The following is a 20,587-nucleotide window of genomic DNA, read 5'->3' on the forward strand; positions in this document are numbered from 1 at the left end:
TTCTCTCTCCAATGATGATGAAAGGTGTCAGCAATTATTCAGCATTAACAATGGACTGTACTTGGCATTAACTTGCTCTCTTCAAAGAGCCAGAGGTGGAAGTTAGCTATCTGTGGTATTGATGCCTGGGCAGGTAAGATATGTTCGTTTGCACACCACTGGGTGAAACTTTGCCATTGACTTCATATACTTTTGGAGTGGAGGGCTGTTGCACCTGAGCAAGTCTCTCCACCACTGGTTGCGAAAATGTTTAATTCTGAGGGCCTGTTTGAGATGATACAGACATGCATGTTTGGGGCTACGGACAAGGATGAAACAACTACCATCATGGTTATATGAGTTGATGAAGGAAAACCCAAATTCTGCAGGGTTTCAAATGCAAGATTAATGAGGTAGTTAATCCAGAAAACCTCCTGACAGAGTGGTGTGATGAGGCTGAGGCTGATTTCCTTGCTTTCTGTATCACTTTGAAATCAGACATGTTGTGGGGTTGGCATACATGTTTAGGTCTGTCTAATCCAAAATTGGGAATCCACTGCCCAAGTTGTTGGGTCTGGGAAGGAAGAGACAAATGGTTGGGGTTTTGGCATTCCTAATCGTCACAAACAGGTCCACCAATGGTCAGTTCCATTGGGTACAGATCCGAGTAAGAACCAAGAGATGGAGACCATTCCTTCTGTTCAACTGTTCCAAGATGAAGGATCAGTCAGTGCACTGAGTCCACGGGACCTGTATGGTGAACCTGTATGGCTTGTTGATGACAACATTTTCACTTCAAACAGTCCCACACCATGACGCAAAGGCCCGGGGACTGGGATCCTCCTTGTTTGAGAAAAGTCTCACACCAAGATGCAAAGATCTGGGGACTGATGTCCTCCTTGTTGAATACAGATCACCATTGTAGGATTGAGTTCCTTGTTGTTGTTTGAAGTAAGTCCCACACCATGACACGAAGGTATGGGGACTGAGGTCCTCATTGCTGGAGATAAATCACTATTGTAGGATTGAGAAAATCCTTGTTGTTGAGACAAATCACTACTGTTGAGTTGTCAGACAGTATGACAACTCCCATGCCATCTAAATATTCTTGTCCCAAATGAAAGGCTTTCACAATGGCTGTCCTCACCAGAATTATTGATATGAAGATGTTGTTCCTGTGGAAAGCTGTCATCCTGAAATGATGGTAGTGGGCGTGCTCCCCAGCCTTTTGTACTTGCATCGGAACAGACTGTAATCTAATGTGAATGGACGAGTAGGTGCATACCCTATGTGAGCCACGTTAGGTTGCTTCAATTCCGCCAATGGTGTCTCAGATTTTGAGGGGATGGTCCAGTGGACAAACAAGAGAAATCCATTTGTGCAGCAAAATACAGTAGAAGTTGACCAAGAAACACGATGTCTGTTGCTGAGTGGAGTCATCTCATGCGGACAGACTTCCTCAAAAGTAAGGTGCTACCATGGATCGTTTAAATGCCCAATCCTGAGGTTCATGTCCTATGAGTGGCCCTTGAGTCCTTTTGTTGATTCCTGAAAGTATGTAACTCTAACTAAAGTCAGAACCTTCCTTTCTCCGCAAGATCAACAGATGCTGGCACGCTGATGCATGCTGTTGATGGAGTCGAAAGAGGACAAAGCTCCTGTGGTGGAAAAATGTCCTCAATGGAGGTTAAGAAGGCAGAATCTTCCCATGCCCTCGTGTACCGTAGAATAGATGATGGTACTGGTAGAACAAGCAACATCATCTTGGTTCTGTTTAGTGAGGCTATGGTCCCCTGTAACACATGAGACTTACATGGTGAAGAGGGACAAGGTCTGTCGCTCATTAAACTAGTAGAATGCTCTGAATTAGAAACCATGACTACAGTTGCTGAGTAAAAAGGCCCTTCATGTGGCAGAATGTAGAGAAATTGCAAAGAGACATCCGTTGAGGCACGAAAATCTACTCATAGTATCATGATGCATGAGTATCACAAGGTGGTATGAGTTAGACTGGTCCCTGCACATGTCTGCAAAAGTTGGGTTAAACGTACTGAAAGCCTGGGCTGTCATTGATTGAAACCATAATTTTGATGTTTGGCCCTTTGTAATCCCTAGTATATGGCCTAGGTCAATCACAATGGAAATAGGTCATCAGTATGAGGAGGATATCATTAGGATCATAAGTTGGTATGGGTTATGGTATATTTGATCTATGCAACCTGTCCATCTGTCAGCTGAATGAGAGGAAACTTGGCTGTTTGTTAGCTCTGTCCAATTCTGTAGGAGGAATCAAGTTGGACCCTGAGGAGGCAAGGAAAGGGGAGTTCCAAAAATGATGAGTACTGTGGTGTGACTTGGGTGCTGGAGCTGTTTCTGAGCAAGCCAATGTATGGCACTTTGTGGCTAAAGGGTATACTGAATTATCTCCCTTGTTCCCCCAAAGATTCACCCGAAGGAAAAAATCAGCATGCAGACTGGTGATGTCTTGGGTTATCTGCACTATGCCCATAATTCTAATCTGTAAGACAAAATAGAGCAAAACAGATAAAGCTGTAGCCTCACACGTCTTAGAATGCAATGTCTGTGCAGAGCTAAATCATTACCAGAGCGACCCAGAATTTGATAATTCTAATAAATCAAGGATGCATACAGGTAAAATCTAATGACAATACCAGCTGTTTATAAACCTGTGTGCCTACATGTGATGTTTGAATATTGTGTGGACGCTTAACTATACCAAATGATGGTTACCTGGAAAAAGTGATAGCTGATGATTCAATTACTATGCTTACCTGTAGGTAAGGTTAATGACAGCCTGACAGATAGAATCCTTGAAACATGGTGTTCCAAGGCTAAAAATACCATGGTAAAATAACTCACCTTTATATACAAAAAAGGATGGAATTATATATATTGAAGTTCTTCAGAGCATAAAGACATGGACACATGTAAATAATATAGCCCGACACAAACTTATGAAGTCGTATAGGCTACATGTGCAAGCAACTAAGTGCTTGATATATAAGATTTAAAGTTTATGCATATAAACTTGACTCAAGGGTCGCCAATAGAAACATGCATGTGCAAGAGGTGACTGAATAAACCATGTATAGAACCAGAATGAAATACAGAAATGTACCAGAGTGTCTACATTACACACAAAAAACCTTCACATAAAGGGAACTGAGGCACCATTACAGAGATGTACACAGTAGGTGCGACAAAATTCATTGAGGCAAAACTTGAAGGGAAAAAGACCCAGAGACTGCCCATACAAGTAAATACATTAAAGTTGGAACCTGAATTCTATGAAAGCCTTGGGTAGGAACTCACCAATATGTACCTGTTTGTAAAGGAATTACACTTATATAGGAGTTATATGAGCACTAGAGACTTGCATGTGTAAATATGTACAGCACAAGCTGACCAGAGTTGCCTAGGCTCAATGTGCAAGTACTTAAATGTGTGACGATGACAAAGTGTGGCAACTTGTAAAGGCAGAACTTAGTTGTGATAGAAAGAAAGAAAAAGTTGATAATATAGACGAAGTATACTTTCCTTAAAAGTGAAAAACTCCTCCAACTTTTAAGTGGTACATCTTCCACATAGCTTCTGGCTTTTGCAAGGTCTCTCTTGACAAGAATGTGCTTCTTACCATGAGTGGAAATAATAACTGGGATATTCTTGCACTGTGCTGCCAAGCCTTATATGCAAGGGGAGATCACTCTGCCAAATAGGTTAGCAGACAACTTTTAGCTCCCTTGAGCTAAAAGTAGTATCTGGTATGGCAGATTTTGTAAGGTAGTGGTAGTTCTCCTAAGGTACTGTGATTGGGTAATGTATTCAAAGAAACAACTACATCAGTTCACCCTAAGTATATCATATAAAAACTCAGTACTGTGAATGTCACTGTATATGCCTACCCCTTTAATATTTAATAACACACTATATGCATAACTTCAAAGTTTTGTGCAGAAATGAACATTTCTTTTTTCAGTCTCAAGGTCTTGAACTTTGGACCCCAAATCAATAAACTTTTTCCTTACCCACAAGTGTCAGCCATGTACAGTTTGGTGCAAATCTCTTACATACATCTAATGTTACCGTATGGAAACCATTTTCCTTCTATATCTCGCAGTAATCATGGCCTTTGATTTTTTTTAAAACCCCAAATCAACTGCCATCTGCCTTGCCCCAAGTGTAAGCCATCCACAAAACATGGCAACTGTAGGGCATGTAAAACTTAGTTACTGTCTGTAAACCAATTACTCTTCGAGTTACCATGACCTCAACTGTTGAGCTTTTACAAGACTGACTGATAGAAAACACAAAATGCCATCATAAGGCAGGTGTATGAAAAAATGCTGATAGGTGTTATATGGGAGATACTTCAATATACCCGAATATTACTTTAAAGCTGACCAGCTTCTGAATACATCTTAAATATTTTAAACTGTACTTGGAACCTTAATGTGATTCTGAATTGTAATGACAGTTACATTGTGATATTTCAAAGTAACAGGATACATGTGACCCCTAATGGTAGCTGCAATTATCATTCATAAACATGTGTGCACAGCATTATTCGACATGATGTATCAATATAGCATTATTCATATGCCAGTATCAGATTCCACACAGCATTATTCGACATGATGTATCAATATTGCATTATTCATATGCCAGTATCAGATTCCACACAGCATTCATGCCCTATCTATTGTTATATCTATTCTTTTCTGGGCTGCACTAAAAACAAAAGGCAGTGTTTTGCATCATGTGTGAATTGACTGAAGACATACAATCCTTATAGGTTCTCTGGTCAGAGAAATAAGAAATTTTAAGAACAGAGAAATAAGACATGTTCTCTTGTATCTGATTTATTCAAAATGATAGTAATAAGTGCATATAAATCAAAATATGTATAAAATCGGAGTAATTTCACATAATATTTACCTGTCAACTATCTCTAAGTTGCTTTATTCCTTAGATTTGACATAGTTTACTGAACAATTTGCTCAATTCATTATTTCTCGACAGATAGCTTTTTTGAAAGAATCTCATCTATTGGACCCTTCATGCTTGAACTTCAATAATCCACTGGGATTCAGTGAATGTTGATTCCAGAAAAAACATGATCCTGATTTTGTGACTCCTTATAGTATTATGAATTATGTTGCAACTTTTGATAGCGAGGAGTTGACAGTGTGACTTCTGAGAGGAAATGAAATGCTTTGATGGGATTAAAAATTTTGACTCTTGCTAGTAAACAAGACTCTTGATGGTGATATGGACTAAAACTTTTTACTCTTTATAGTAAATGTGACTCTTGACAGTGTTTGACATTAACAATGGGACTCCTGATAGTAACTGAGACCACTGATAGTGATTGGAGTTAACACTGGGACTCCCAAGAGTAACTGGAATTTACAATCAGACTCATGAGGGTAAATGGAAACAGCAATGTGTGTCTTATCACTCTTGACACACTATGGATCTATATGCAATTCCCAATTCTATACACAAGCGAGCAAGCAAGTGTACTGCTAACATTACAATGTCTCTCCAGATTACTATTAAGGATATCAGCTGTATATATTTATATCCTAATGCAAAATGAAATTAATAATCTTCAACACTTATTCCTGTCACAAATTATCAACTAAATTCTTTTTGTATAAAAGGAATCCAATCCTGCTCCAAAATTTTACAGCCATTGTTCAATAACTGCACAACTTGTCAGTTATTATCACATGATGATTTACATGTGTTACGTAATGGTCTATCAATTAAAATCACATGACAATGTATTCATTCCAATGATGTGACCGTCAAAATGGTCATTTTCACTGTTATCACTATATCAAAACCCATCACTGTCACATGACCATTCAACACTGCCACATAATGGTCTATTCCTCTTTGTCATGTGGATGTCTGTTCTTTGTATGGTGTGACAGTTTAATCACTGTCACTTTCACTGTCCTCACTGCTGCCCTCTCCTTCCTTGACATCTATGGTAAACTTGTACTCCTGATCACAGCCCATGTACGCATCACTCATGAAGAAGATGGTATAGCTGTAATGCCCTGGGGCTGGGGCAACAAAATCCAGTTTGACCTTTGCCTTCTGCTGTAGGGTTAGCCTCTTAATAGACAACAGGGAGTTGTTCTTACTGTCACCAATCACTACCCACCAACCCTCCTCACGTTTCTACAAGAGAGGAATGAAAAAGGATAAGAAAGAGAAATCTTTTGAATTTTTACAACAGTACAACCCATTTATCAAGTCTTACTTAATATTTTTTTTTAAAATTCCTATTATATACAGTTTTCTTATAAGAGCAAAAGAAGAAGACAAGAAAAGTTTCAACTCTTCACCACTTCATTTTTCACAGATGGAATTGTGTAGTCGTCAGTGAATTATGACTATTATGCCACCTGTTATTATGTCTGATTTCATCATCCACTAATTATGACATAATTATTCAGTATGTGTATACAAGTTACAAATAAACACCAAACATATCAAAATGTACTATCCCTGGATCCTATGGGAGAATGCTTGATAACATCAACAGAATCTTTAAACACAAATAAATAAAATATTATACTGGTTAGACAATTTTAATTTGTGTTCAACCAAGATTTGGGTTGTGGCACTCATTGTCTTGCCTGTAAGCACCAACCAATCCCTATACCATCTCAATCATGAACACATCACCAAGAAATGATGCAACAAAATTAGTGGTACGAGTGTAAGTACATAGCAGACTCATCCGCATTATTTTGATATAAGGGTATCTCAGTACAAGCCTGCTAAATATATCATGCTGATTGAAGCAAAGTTCTAAACTATAAAGAATAAAGTTATATAAAAAAATAAAAGACATACCATAACAATTCAAGTTAAATTTATAGTCCTTCATGCTAAAAGGCAATGATCTTAAAAAGGCTGTGTAAATATACTTTCAATACGATCAAGTCCTTATAGTATAAATTGTTTTTTTTTAAAAACTTTTTTTTATGTCAAAGATTTGTTCTAGAAAAAAGCTGCTTGATCGAGTCAACATAAAAAATTTCTTTTTTGCGATCTGGAGTTGACATTATAAAATTTCCTTTTTCACAGACTGCACATTCATACACTTATCAAGATGCGCTCCTCTGTCAATGAACACTGCTGTCATGGAACAAACTTAAGTCAAGGTTCACCCTTCATGTCTGCATGTGTCAGGTATGTGTTTCTTTTGTGTGGCCAATACAATTCCATCTTATTTTTGTGATTTTTTCTATATGAATTAGGGGTACATCAATATACCCAAAACCCATACTGTAATATATTATGATATACCAAACCCATATTTGTACAAAAATATGTGCACTGAACTGACAGTACTGAAGGCCAACCTTCTTACAGAACCCCAAGTGACCACAAGAATTCTCTCAATAATTACAGAATTTAAAATGACACATATCCTAATTTTATGTTAAACCCATTTTATATTGTTTACCAATTTCAAGTTCAGCATCTGATTCCTGAGAAGCAATTCTAAATACAGTTTGGTAAAAAGAATATCTTACAGCAGCAGCAGCAAAGATTATGACAACCTTCACCATGTTTACTAAAAATGTTGTAAACTGTTATTTCTTAATTTGAGTATATACACAGCTATGCATCTCTGTAAAGGTAATAACACTGATATGTGTTTTGTTATCATTTACCAATGTACATATTCACAACTACATTTTGAAATATGACTTGAAAGAAGAAAAACAAACACCGATTAGGAAACTTACCATGATGTTCGGTTAATCTTGTGTTAATGAAGATGTATGAATGGCACCTAACAGAATGTGAATAAAATCAATGTAATTTAATATCCAGTACTTTGTCCAAACTTGGAAGTTTCTAGCACTTTTAGTTAAAAAAGTTTACTAAACTTGGACATCAGATAAATCATGGCTACAACCAAGGTAAATAATGACTCGAGCCATCAAATTTCACTTCATTATCTCAATCTGTGTCAAACATTGCAAGAAGCCATATTAATATTCATCAATATTATTGGAATCACCCAAATTATCAAATTCAATGTGACAACCCTCACTACCAACATACAAGTTTACACCCAATATGTTATTCTATAGATCGATTTTCAAGCAAGCACTTTTCCAAACCAAATTTTTGTAAAATCTCACTGTGCAAGTGTGCTTTACCCATTTTCTTACCTGGTGATAAAATTCACAACTATTTGTGATGTAAAACACATGTTTCGATAGAGACAAGACATATACATAATAGAATACGACCAAAGGCGTATTTAGGATAAAATGGTTTACTATGACCGTATAAGTATTCAGGATAAAATGGGTTAAGCTAAGTTGTTTGCTATTTAAAAAATGTCCTTATTCCGTATCCATCAAAGTCTGGTTCCCCTGTATTCAACAACATTCATTCTAAACATGTAAGACTGCTTTTTCTTCAAATAAATTGGGGAAAGTAAACAAGAAATATATCATCAATGAATAATTTTGCTTGTTTTACCTGAGGGAAAAACGGAGCAACAACTGGTCCTGATACTTCATCCTCTCTGTCAAGGGAGACAATTACATTGACAGCTGATCCACTGAAATAGCAAACAGTCACATTTGCATATTCATGTATCATATACAAACAACACAAAACATTAAAGACAAAGAAACATTTCCTAGTCTAAATGATGGGTAGAGATGAGCCAAAATATATTATCTAACAATAGATAAATCTCAACCACTGTGGTTTCACTACACATGAAGTCAAAAGAAGAAATAAAAAGGTACACTTGTGTGACCAATGTTGGAAAATAAAACAAGTTATCATGCACTGGACATAAAATGAAACATATTCTAAGCACCAATCCATCTGATGGATACTGTGAATTCATTTGCAGAAAACAAAATTCTGTGTGTACTTTAAATGGCATATTAGAAGGGTTGTCTTCACAAGCTGATCAATGTTCATTATGTATTTAAATTTGTGGTCTTTTGCAACCACAAAATAAACAAAACTATGGTATCTCCCCCACCCCCATGACTGGGCCAACAGTTTATTATTTCACAGTTTTATGATTCTACTGTTTAGTCTGTAGTTTTAATTGAACAACAGTTCCATGAATGGCACAACATGTACCCACACTATGTTTAACAGTCCTCAATGTAGTCAACTGAAATTTTATCACTGATTTTCTTCATTCACAGTGACCTTGACCTATCAGCTTTTGATGCCCAACCAATTGGCTTCTTTCTTACTCTAAGCGCATGCCATCCACAATGTCTGAGCCAATTCTATTATGTAAAACTAATGTTATTTGTGTAGAAACCATGTTCTTATTACAATCAGTGACTTGATCTGTTACATTTAGAATCTAAAACCAATAGTGTTCTTCCTTACATCAAATGCAAGAAATCCACAAAGTCAGGAAATCATGGATGATGAATAACTCTAGTTATGATGTTGAAACCATTTTTCTTTTTTCAATCACCAATGACCATGACCTTTGATCTTTTACCTCCAAAATCAATTGTGTTCTTCCTTACAACAAGCCATCAACAAAGTTTGGGAACTAGATGATGGAGAACAAATTACTGAGCGGGATCTCTTAGAGTCCAAAATTGATGGGATTCTTCCTTATCCCTATTGGGAGCCAGGATTCTTCCTTATCCCTATTGGGAGCTATCCATAGTCTGGTAACTCTGGATGGGGGAGAAATCAAACTTGTTGCACCTTTTCCTTCTTTCAGTAACAATGACCACAACATTTGAGCAGGAAATCGATACAATCCTTCCTTAACCCATGTGCAAGCCATCCACTGACTTTGGTAATAGTAGATGGTGAAGAAATAAATTTATTGTGCAGAAACTGTAACAGATGAGCATGGCTGTAAAAAGTGTAACCTGACCCCAAGGTAAAAAGATGGTTCATGCATGTCACTAAATTAAATGTAATGATTTCATATCGATTCATATAAATTATGAAGAAAATCCATCAAAGGCTTTAGGAAATGTAAGCAAATGAAAAACTTTAAAGCCAAAACCTAAATGCCAATTTTCTATTACCGTATCCTGCCCTAACAGTCAAAGATGAAATCAAGCATATCACAGAATAAATTAGTCTAAATTTCGTACAAGCCATGTATGATGAGAATTTGTCAAAGGGTTTAAGAACTGCAGTCAAACCTGCCCTAATGGTCACCTTTACTCAGCGGTCACCTCTTAAAAATGGTCAATTTCCTGTAAATGTCCTGTATGTAATGGTCACATACCTTTAACAGTCAGCGTTCAAGTGTTCCCAAACCAAACAGTGGTTTCTCATTGCTTAAGCAGTCACCGACATGTATCTGTTCAGTGAATTACATCCCTTTTCTTTAGGGTCAGGGGTCATTCAATATTTCAAACTTCTCTATAAAGGAAGGTGAAGTTCCATCCATTGGTCACAAAGAATAGCCACACACTGCTTCTTTTGATTTCCTATTCATCACAGGTTTCTAACATAAGCCAACTGCCTTTTGATCTTGAAAAGCTGAGTAACTAGCTAATCCATATATTATTTTTAAAGCATGAACATCCGTTTCCAAATGAAACTTATGCAAGCTGGCTGAACACAGTCAGTCCTCTGTTTTACAGTTAAATATAGGCAGTCAATTAGTTGTGAAATTATTGTTTGGTCATGGTGCATAAAACAAACTAACATCAGTGATTAATTTAATGGTTCAGCTTACTGTATGGATTAAAATGAGCAGAATACAATAATCTTGTGTGGAACATACATTTGATAGACAACATCTACATAAATTTTATCATTTTGCTGAATAGTGCATATAAAACAATCCTGATAGTAATAATAATAACAATAATATTATTATTATTATTATTATTATTATTATTCAGTGCAAGGTATTTGTTAAAAAAACAATTTTGACAGGTGAACTATGTACCAGTTTTGCCTTTTCCTACAACCTGCTTTTACTAACAGGCTTGAAGATATACGCAAATGAAAAAAAATTAAACCTTGTAATATGGTTCATGGCAGCAAATATTGGGTAACGGATTGCTATGACTCACTTCCCACTAATATGGGCTTGATAATAAATCCATATCAGAAATTCCATACCAGAAACTACAGTCAATCAACCATACCACTAATACTATCAATATTTTGTTATCTTACAAAACATAATAAAAGAAAGCGGTTCTGTGTTGCAGTATCTACTGGTCTTCTGTCTGGATTACTTACTGACAGTATTTTGACCTCAATGCAACTCACTTTGGAACAAAAGGAAGGTGAATGAAAAGATGATAAAGATGAAGAAGACAATAATGATGATGATGATGATGAAGAAAATGATGAATTTTGCTTGTGAATAAAACTGCAGAATCAGCAGCAATACCTATGGACACTGTCTTTGTCTTGCACCTCAAACGACATTTCGATGTTGGGGTATCGGTTACAGAATCGGGCCACATCTGCCATCTGGGTTTCCGTCAGCATCAACAGATCATTGCGTTCTTCATCCTCCATTTCCATTACATCAAATATGCTCTCTATGTTCTGGGGATACAATAGCATGACATGGTAAGAAATGGTTCTCCCACTCCAAAAGGTGAGAAAAACCTGTAGCATGCAAGATTTACATTCCCACAATACATATCATGGACTGCTTTTTTCTCAAGTCACAATATAACATACAGTATTGGGGAAAAATGATTCTGTATGTATATCAGTACGGATACAGCATTCTAAATACTGAGAATTTTCTAACAGTTTTTACATCATTAGAAAGATAACGAAAATTTACATATCAAAATGTTTTTGGTAAACAAGCATTACTAGTAAAAAGTCAGCCAAATGTGTCTTTTCAATATAAAAAAACACCAACAAAACAAATTGCAGTGTTCATGATGTCATAGCAGTGACACAAAGAGAACTAGTATGGAAATGGTGTATTCCACATGACCCTCTAACATGGGCAAACTGTGTCACACACATAGGAATGAAAGAAAACGTATTCTCTTCACAATATACAGTTTCACAAGTTTACAACAATCTGGAAATATTGAGAGCAAAAATTTAAATGGCTGCCCCAAAATATATCCACCCAATATCCTTTCTCATGCTGAAAATTTACCTCAACTATTTCCTGTTCACAGATCCACTGATAGATGAAAAGATGGAGTTAACATAATGGGTTAACTCTAATTCTGATTTTACTGCTGAAATATAAGCTATAATGTCCGTATTTGGAATATAATAATAGTCCACATATAAAAATATGTTCAAGATTGACCCAACTCACCAACTAAACCAAAAAACAAATTAAAGTGTAGGTCTGTAGTCACTCCACCTCATAAAATTCTCCCAACAGACAAAATAAAACTATTTTTTTTTACAGAAATGGAACATGCAAGAGTAAAATTGAAAAACAAAAAAATCATGAAAAGAACGAATCAAAGCAAACTTTATCTTGACACCCCAACCCCACATTAAGTACAATTACTCAGAAATAAAATCACATGAAAGAATCAGTGTACCTTGCTAGAAATGCAAATAAAATGAAAATCAAACAGCTACAAAAGGATAATTTGATCAGAGACAAAACGTTACCAAATTGGTGTTGCCAGACTACTTAACTTCCCCAGAAAGATCTTGAAACTTCAAAAAACGTCAGTTCTACTACTAAGACAGGAGTTCTTGGACTGTATGGCCTAGCTGAACATCCAAGCCAGTTCTACTACTCATGAAAGAATTCTGGGACCGTATGGCTGTCATGGAATTGTGTAATTCCCTTTATTTATTAAACACATGTACTAGGGTTTAGTTTTTTGTGTACAATGATACCCAAGGGCGATTTATATATATATTGTACAATATTTCCAAACAGTGAGTTCAGTTCATCCTATGCTGCATGTGCGAAGTGTTTTCGATGGGAAAATCCGAATATTTCCAGTGCTCAGATGATGTATGACTGCATTGTCTGTGTATAAATGCCTCACCGTAAGACTAAATCTTCACATTACGGAACGTCTTGTCAGTGAGCGGTCTACTTTAAGGACTTGCACATCTTCAGCTGTAGAGGTATGTGACTTATTTATTAATTTCTTGTGTGTAAGTTATAGCTATTGTACTACCATGTTTATTTTTGTATATTTTCTATGTAGTTTTGACTTACGTGGTATAATGCAAATAATTTCTATTCTTGTTTGTGACTTAACAAGAGATTTATATTAGCAATATAATGTTGCATTTTTAAGAAACGTTTAGTACCATAGGATTCTTATCGGGCACAGGTAGGTTCACTTCTGAACCGGTTTATTGTTTTGTAATTATTGTGCTGATAATGTAATCTGTATAGCTTACTGTATATAACGTCATTACATTTTATTTTATATGCCCATGTCATGCATAGTACATGGTGTTAGATGTATTTTCAGTTGATCAGAGTAAATGTGGTATCAGCTGCAGAGCTAACCATATAAGCTGACCATAGCAGCTGTAAAGCTGAACCATAGCAGCCACAGAGCTGAGTGAACAGTATTGCTGGTCACGTAACAGGTGATCGGGTATTGCTGACTGATTGATAGACACCAACTGCTTGATTGTCCAAGGAATTTAATGGTGGTCTGTGACTACCTGGAATACTGACTGCTTGATTGACCAGTGTGACTGGTAGCCAAGTGTGCTGGTGATGGAGCGTGTAATTCCATATATGTAATCTTTTAACCATGGGCTAATTTTTGCGGTTAGTAATACCAAGTGTTTTGGGATTATAAAGATATTTTGTTTGATATCTGTTCCTTTGTTTTTATCATTTTACTATTTGAATAAAATACCTCATTTGTCACTATCTGAGTGAATTCATTTTTACTATTTGAGTAAATCACATCATTCTTTTCCTCGTGTGAAATTGCTGTGAATCATTCACCTTTGTCTGGTCGTTTATTTGTATAGGTTTGTGCTGATTATGTTAATTTGTCCAATATTTGGATCTTGTACACGCATGTATTAATCATAATTCTTTTTTCATTCAAGTCATTCATCATTAAACATTGTATTTGTATCATCATCCAAAGTGTTCTGTTATAAATCTGAAATCCAACCCTGTTATCTTGTTACAATGGCCTAGCTGAACAGCTTAGACAGTTCCACTACTAATAAATAGTTTTTGGACTTTATGGCCTAGCTGAATATCTAAGCTAGTTCCACTACTAATAAACAGTTTTGGGACTTTATGGCCTAGCTGAATATCTAAGTCAGTTCCACTACTAATAAATAGTTTTGGGACCTTATGGCCTAGCGGAATATCTAAGCCAGTTCCACTGCTAATAAATAGTTTTGGGACCTTATGGCCTAGCGGAATATCTAAGCCAGTTCCACTAATAATAAACAGTTTTGGGACCTTATGTCCTAGCTGAATATCTAAGCCAGTTCCACTACTAATAAATAGCTTTGGGACCTTATGGCCGAGCTGAATATCTAAGCCACTTCCACTACTAATAAATAGTTTTGGGACTTTATGGCCTAGCTAAATATCTAAGCCAGTTCCACTGCTAATAAATAGTTTTGGGACTTTATGGCCTAGCTGAATATCTAAGCCAGTTCCACTGCTAATAAGACAAGAGTTATGGCCTATATGAACATGTGGGGGCCAAAGGGAGGCTTCTGTGTGAGGTAGATGACATCACCTATGTGACAATCTGGATCAAATTACCTGTGCAACCATTTTGGGGTCTACCTACCTTTCCAAGACTTTTCAGGATTACTAGACCAAAGAGCAGCAGCTGCTTGAGTTAAAAGTTCATGGACCACATTGCCTGTGTCATGATATGGGCCAGTTCTACGTGCCTTCTCAGGAAATTATTAAAAAACTTCATGTGGAATGGGAAGGAGCTTTTCAATTTAGGACTCATGAACTGAATGGTCTAAATGGCCATCTTGGCAAGTTCTACTTGATTTCTGCTAACAGTATTTGATGATTTCATGTGTACAGTAGGAGAATCTTTTTTTGTTTGGGGTGGAAGCATTTGAATCAAACACACTGTGATCACTATTGCCATATGGTCCGTGTGAGCATCTAGAACAGTTCTACTTACCTTGTCCTGACAGCGCTTAATGATATCTGCTGTAAAGTGGGGCAGCTGTTTGAGGTATGAGTCCTTGGACCACATTGCCTGTGTGACCATCTGAGCCAATTCCATAGCAGCCAGAGCTGGACTAAGCCAACCATTACTACTTAACACGTCTACACATGCCTGGATCAGTCGGATAGCCTGCAGAGAGGAAAAATACAAATAAAAATCACATACCAGGGCAAAATCTGCACGTTTTACTATGTTGTTTAATATCACCATTATATTATACATATAACATATAAGTTATAGAATAATCAAATGGCAAAGATTTGTGTGTGTGATTTGGATTTTTGATGTAGATTTTAAAATTTTCCAGTCATACTGCTACGATGTCTGCAGTATGGCAGTTTATAGAGATGTCTAGCATTGGGGCATGATGCCGCAGACATGAAGCATGATGTCCCACCCAGTCATATTATCCTTACACAAGACCGACCAGTCCTAACACTAACCTCTTGGTATGACAGCCAGAGTTCAAACCTGTGACTTCTTGCATTTAAGGTGAACACTCTAACCACTTAGGCCACCAAAGCAGTCCCAATGGCTTAGATGGTTTGGCTTAAATCACTTTATTTGTAGTGCTATATAATACCAGCAGGTACTTAGTGGAAATAGAATGAGCAGTTGTATACTAATAAAATGGCCTACTAATTAGTTTTAAAAATATATTGCAGAGTGTTATAAAATGTCTCCAGTAACTCCTAATTTGTAACATGAAGCAACTATAGAGTGTGATAACCTTGCTGAGAATTTCCTCTGTGTCAGACTGGAGTTCTGCCGAAAGCTGCATGCGTGATAAGTGAGCCTGTAGCAGGAGATTGGTCTTCACATGAGGATCTGTGAACTTTGGATTATTTAGCTTGTTCGGCAGTCGACTGGACAGCTGAAAGTTAAAAAGTACATAAGAATTGTGAACTAACACCATTATTCACTGTCCATTGTGTGTCCATCAACAATTGTTATTCTAAACTTCTCAAACAGGTTGACTAAATCTTGTACAAAGCATCCTGGCATGAAGAGCTTTCAAATGTGTATAAATTATGTTGAGCTGCCATCATTTAAAAAAATTATACAAATAGTAAAAAAACCTTAAACAACTTCTCAAAAACACTTGAATAGAATTGGATTAAATTTGACAAGAAGTATCCTGGTCCTCAATTTGACAAAAAGTATCCTGGTCCTCAATTTTGTACAAGTGATGATGCTGATCTGTATTCAGATATGTCACAATGAAAAAAAAAAAAAAAGAAAAAAAAAATTTAAACAACAACTTTTTCAAATGGACCAAACCTAACAGAAAGTATCCTGGCATGAGGCGCTTTCAAGTTTTAACAACTAATACTAATCCACCACTGCAACATTACTACCATTACAAAAAATAGAAAACGATTAAATAACTTCTTTGCAAAAAGTTCTCAACAGAATTTTATCAGAAAACATCCTGGCAGGAAGATCTTTAAAGTCTGTACAAATGATGATGCTGAACCACCACCAAATGTCACAACCATTACTAAAAAAAAAAAAAAAAATCCTTTACACAGCTTCTTCTCACAAACAGAACTTCAAAAGCATTCTGGCAAACAGGGCTTTAAAGTCAATAAAAATGATCCCTATCTGCCATCAAATATGGTCACTATTACAAAAAATACAAGACTACTGTACTGGCTGGTTTGCCTATTAAAACATGACTATTCAGAATGAGAGGTGTGAAGTTATATGAGTTCTGTCATTCCTGAAAATTATTAAAGATTTACAAAACAAAATGTTTAATGCACAAATAATGCAAGTAGATGAAATTACAGATAAAATTAGCTTGCAAAACACCGAAGTACAAGGGAGTGAAATTTTGATCTATCATGTCCTTTGATAAAATACTTTGTTCTCATTAGCCAAGACACACTAACCAAAGCTGAACCATTAACTTAAAATCGTACCATGTTAAACTTTCTGAAATATTTTAGCTTTTAAGTTATTATGTGAATATGCATTATAACATTTCATTAGGTGTTATAGTAATAATAATATGAAGCATGTCATTATTAATCAAAATATTTCATCCAATTTTTCAGATGCCAACCCTAGAATCTTTCCATTACTACACAAGAAAATAAATATACAAAAAGAATTTCATATTTTCTTAATGTTCTGACCAGATTTAACATTATTTCATTCATAGGTAACAGTACTAGAGATCATGCTCACTAAGACGCTTACTATTTTTTCCAATATTTTATGCACTTACTGGACAAAAATCATGATCAATAACAACTACCCTTTGCATGCTGTTCCCTAATGACAGTTGCATCAAATCAACAGCAAGTTATATCAAATGAAAATTATTTTTACAAATATATAAACAGTGCATACCTATTATCTATCGTGCTTCCAAGTAATACTGACAAGATCTTTTCTTGAATAAAATTAGGTTATGCAACCATGATTCACTTTCAGTGAACGGACAGGGTAAAATGAGCATAAATAAATCTCATTTTAACTGACCCACCAATTATTCTGTAAAGCATGAAACAGAAACATCCCTATTTTTTTAGGATTAGCAGACAGGGTGGCAACTAAGTGCTCTTTTTCTCTCCAGAGTTTCAAAACATGTATGAATTTACTTTTACAAGTTTACATAAATCAGGTGCCCAGGTCAATGTGGGCCTCTTGGTAAAGTAAATATCAATGAAACATGTAAGTGATACCTTTGTTAACTGCAGTAAAGTTTCTATTGAGAGAGAGAGAGATAGTGCCTGTCTGGATATTATCTCAATGGGTCATACTCTACCAATAATAGATGCCACTGCTGTGAAGCAATTAAATCTGTGACAAGCTTGGGATACAGCTTCATTCAATCCAAGTACATTGCCTCAGGATATTCTTTAAGTGTTGTGACAAAGGGCAAAGACCATCCATTCTCTTTCAGTTGTTGGATCGCCTGATTCATGATTTGTTACCCTGGGTTGAACTACAAATGGGCAGGGTAATTGGTATTGCTAAGGATGCTGCATTGAATTACCTTAATTGGACTATTTCCGTGTCAATATATGCCAAAGGACAAACTCTGATACATGTACAATGGAGGTGATGAGGATTTTCCTATATATTTTCCTATATATCCACAATGGACAAGAATGGCATACAACACATCATGACCGTCTTACCATAATCAATTCAAGTGGCTGATTGTGAATTGAAGACAGTTTCATGTTTGACAGCAGTCTTTAAGAGCAATGAAAAGCATAATCATAATTATATCTGAGGGAATAAGATTCTTTGCTTTGATATAGGTGCAAAAAAGATATCAGCCTCTTTTTGATTTAGACTTAAGCATTTATTCTAAGGGCTATTCCATTTAAACATACATGGTATCCAGGGAAGGCACATTTTTAAAAAAATATATACTAGGGTATTCAGATTACCCAAAAGAGTTCATATGAAAGCAATAAAAACTCTAAATTGCATCTATGAGTCACCATTCTATATTAAAATTGCCTTCCCTGGGTCCCATGTATATTTTACAAGAACAGCCCTAAGCGTCCCTAATGAATAATTTCAATAATTACCCCAATTACAGCAGTGGGGATTATGCCTTTTTCCTCAGTATATTATTACAAGTAAATGACAACAAAATATTGTTCTCTCTTACCTGTTTGAGAATGGAATCCTCATGATGGCGGATAGGAATGTCTTCATACTCGGCAGCATTGGATACAATTTCTATCAGCCCCTTTATCTTGGTCTTGGCATTTAGAGACATACTGAACAACTCTGAAACAGAGATGGTATGGTGAGGATTAATGACAAAATGTCTACAGATGACAAATAACACTTACAAACAACACAAAATATAAAGCACGGAACTTGTAAATTCTTTAAGATTACATGTTAAGAGGACAAAATCAACAAGAGTGCTGTAAGATTTGCAGGATATCTAAGACATGAGGGGTCTGATATTACTTTCTTGCTGACATCTTACTCCAAGCCATGAACTGTTGGCCAATAAAATCTGGGTCTGTAGCACACAAAAATGTCCTCTAATGCTGTTAAATGCATATGTAATGAATAAATTTTTGAACTGTTTCATGGTTTCTCTTTTATCTTTTGACCTCTTCATCCATATCTGATAACACAAGTGCATCATTTGTCCAATATTGAAAAGGCCTCAAGGCCATGGTGTTTCCCATCAAATTACTTAAATTCTGTTGAGCAACTTTACTGAACAAAAATCTAAATTTTAGCAACAGCCGCCATATTTGATGGGCAAGATTTGTATAAATTTAAAAGGTTTTTAGGCTAGGACGCTTTGACAAATTTGGTTAAATCTTGCTGTTTGATTTTGACAAGCTGTTGCTAAACGTTTTATAGCTTTAGTAACTTCAGCCACACTGTGGTAGATGTGCATCATTTGTAAAAGTTTGAAAACTGATTTTATGCCAGGTTGCTTTCTGTCCAAATATGGTTGAGTGGATTTTTAGAAGTAGTTGTTTTTTCCTATTATTGTACCAACAACCATATTCAAAAGCAAATCATCATAATTTGCATGAAATTAAAAGCCCTTTATGATATGATGCTGTCAAATTTAGCAGGATTCTCTAAAGTGGTTTCTGAGAAGTCATTTAAATGGGGTTTTAAATTTTTTATTTATTGTGGTCATATTTGATGGCAGATCCGCATAATTTAGCAAAATCTGAAAGGCCTCTATACCAGGATGCTTTCTATTACATTTGGTCAAAGTCTTTTAAACAGTTTTTAAGAAGTCAATTACCGTATTTACCATATATGTTGGGACACTATATTTGTTGGGACACCATAAATTAACTTGAAAAGTAATTTTTTGTGCACTGCATGTTCTGGGACATATCATTTTTTCAAGTCAGTGGGACACCTTTAAAATCATTTGAAAATTACATGTCAGAAAATGGACTCCAAGTGAAATTTTATTTAGACAAATATAAAACAATGTACTTGATAAAACTTTAATTCACTGCAGCAGCATCTCATCAACACAACCCTTCTCCTGCATATGTACGATCCATTCTTTCACAACACAACATTAAATAAATCTGCAGCCTGATTTCAACATATGAAAAAAGAATCAGCTATAGGAATGAATTGCTCAGTTCTCTCCTTATATACACCTTCAAGAGTCCATTACCCCACATCACATATCTTAACACCCAATTTAATATTTCAAAATACCTATTCATTTTTGTAACCCATTAAATGGGAAATAACTTAACTCTTTTAAGAACCCACCAACCTGCCAATGAGAAATTACACCAAAGTCGTCAAGAGGTCTTATTCTTAGAAGCCTGACAACTATTTATAGGTCCTATGCAATCTACACTTGCAATATCTTAAAACAGAATTTTATGCCCGAGTACTAAAAAATTAGCTAATATCTTTACTGCAGCTGATCATTACAATTTATTGTCACAAATAAA

The 20,587-nt window shown here is 35.9% G+C and overlaps 1 protein-coding gene across 1 annotated transcript in view; it reads right to left on the reverse strand.

The window, feature by feature from the left end:
• Window positions 1-4,843: 4,843 nt before the first annotated feature.
• Window positions 4,844-20,587, reverse strand: part of LOC149794782 (U5 small nuclear ribonucleoprotein 200 kDa helicase-like) — a 103,505-nt gene continuing 87,761 nt past the window's right edge. Inside the window, exons 39-44 of the mRNA XM_089964431.1 lie at window positions 18,790-18,911; window positions 15,883-16,026; window positions 15,105-15,281; window positions 11,405-11,565; window positions 8,524-8,605; window positions 4,844-6,192 (exon numbers count right to left, since the gene is read on the reverse strand). Coding sequence (XP_089820557.1) covers window positions 5,941-6,192; window positions 8,524-8,605; window positions 11,405-11,565; window positions 15,105-15,281; window positions 15,883-16,026; window positions 18,790-18,911 — 938 coding nt within the window. The 3' untranslated portion in view covers window positions 4,844-5,940. The remainder of the gene's footprint in view (window positions 6,193-8,523; window positions 8,606-11,404; window positions 11,566-15,104; window positions 15,282-15,882; window positions 16,027-18,789; window positions 18,912-20,587) is intronic.

This window comes from Sinohyriopsis cumingii, chromosome 7 (genome assembly GCF_028554795.1).
Source record: "Sinohyriopsis cumingii isolate HCF-2022 chromosome 7, ASM2855479v2, whole genome shotgun sequence".
Classification (NCBI taxonomy): Eukaryota; Metazoa; Mollusca; class Bivalvia; order Unionida; family Unionidae; genus Sinohyriopsis; species Sinohyriopsis cumingii.